General features: G+C 49.6%; 1 protein-coding gene across 1 annotated transcript in view; it reads right to left on the bottom strand.

Annotated features, from left to right (window-relative positions):
- ZNF789 (zinc finger protein 789) overlaps nt 1–1,537 on the bottom strand; it is a 19,271-nt gene that overhangs the window by 10,827 nt on the left and 6,907 nt on the right. The window contains exon 2 of the mRNA XM_011943812.1: nt 988–1,066. Within this exon, the coding sequence (XP_011799202.1) occupies nt 988–1,011 (24 nt within the window). The 5' untranslated portion in view covers nt 1,012–1,066. The remainder of the gene's footprint in view (nt 1–987; nt 1,067–1,537) is intronic.

Here is a 1,537-nt window from a genome sequence, read left to right as displayed (position 1 = left end):
TTGGCCAGGCAGGTCTCAAATTCCTCACCTCAGGTGATCCACCCGCCTCAGCCTCCCAAAGTGCTGGGATTCCAGGCATGAGCCACCAGACTCGGCCTCTACTTTCTTTCAAACTCAGTCTCTTCTAAGCTGGGCACGGTGGCTCATGCCTGGAATCCCAGCACTTTGGGAGGCCGAGGCTGGTAGATGGCTTGAGCCAGGAGTTCAAGAACAACCTGGGCAACATAGTGAAACCCTGTCTATAAAAAATACAAAAATTAACCAGGCGTGGTGGCATGTACCTGTGGTTCTAATTACTTGGGAGGCTGCGGTGGGAGGATCACCTCAGCCTGGGAAGGTCAAGAGTGCCATGAGCCATGATCATGCCACTGCATTCCAGCCTGGGTGACAGAGTGACACGCTGTCTGAAAAAAAGACAAAACAACTCAGTCTCTTCTAATTACCCTCCATAATGCTACAAATTCAATAACTGACCTTCCACTATACCCTTTCATAGGAACAGTTCAGAATTTATTATGAGAAGTTCCTTACACATCTATCTGTCTAATCAGGCTGTAATCTCCTACAGATAAGCGTTGATTTCCCAGCACAGAAGACAGCACCTGGAGTGTACAGCAGTAGATGCAGGATAATGCTCATGGACAGAAACAATGGGCAACTACTACAGTAATAAGAGCGACAACTTAATACAGTGCTAAACTGTAACCAGATACTGTGCAAAGGACTTCATGGGGCATCTGCCATTGAATCTTCACAACTCGCTGTGATAGGCACTCTCATTGACCCAATTTATAGAAAAGAGAACTGGAGCCAGAGTGTTTATGTAAGTTGCTGAAGGGAGCCCATGTGACTCCAGAGGCTAAGCTCTCTACATCGCACTGTCTAACAAGGAAAACTCCCCACATTGATCAAGAGGGCTCAACCTGAGGAAGGAGCTGCTGGTGGCAGTGACTATGCTGACGAAGCAGAGGGGCAGGCACAGCTCACCTTCCCCCTGGCTGGTGGGAACATGGCTTCCACGGCCTGGTCTTTGACAAGGGGGTAGGATCCTGGGCGTCAGGCTGAGCTGGAGAAGAAAAAAACAGATAGTAAGGCCAGCCCTAATTTGAAGCTCTCTTGCTTGGCAGATCTGGGACCAGGAATACCAATGGGGCCCACAGACAAAGCTTAATACAAAGTCCCTGTGTTTGGTGTTGGAACATGTGATGAAATACATGAGCCACTACAGTAAGTCTATGAATTTCTGAGGCTAGAGCAATTTCCCAAGCTCTATCCAAGGGAACCTGCAGCCCTGCCCTCCCGTTCTCCCTAGAACATGTCATCCGCAGCACCTCATATACAAAGGGACAGCAGATAGACCACATATAAAAATAGCTCTGTGGCCAGGTGTGGTGTGGCTCACGCCTGTAATCCCAACACTTTGGGAGGCCGAGGCAGGTGGATCACGAGGTCGGGAGATGGAGACCATCCTGGGCAACATGGTAAAACCGCGTCTCAGGCCGGGCGCAGTGGCTCAAGCCTGTAATCCCAGCACTTT

The sequence above is a fragment of the Colobus angolensis genome, unplaced genomic scaffold (assembly GCF_000951035.1).
Source record: "Colobus angolensis palliatus isolate OR3802 unplaced genomic scaffold, Cang.pa_1.0 Scaffold222, whole genome shotgun sequence".
In the NCBI taxonomy this organism is placed as follows: domain Eukaryota; kingdom Metazoa; phylum Chordata; class Mammalia; order Primates; family Cercopithecidae; genus Colobus; species Colobus angolensis.
Note: the sequence above shows the minus strand (reverse complement) of the source record. Positions and strands in the feature narration are given on the sequence as shown.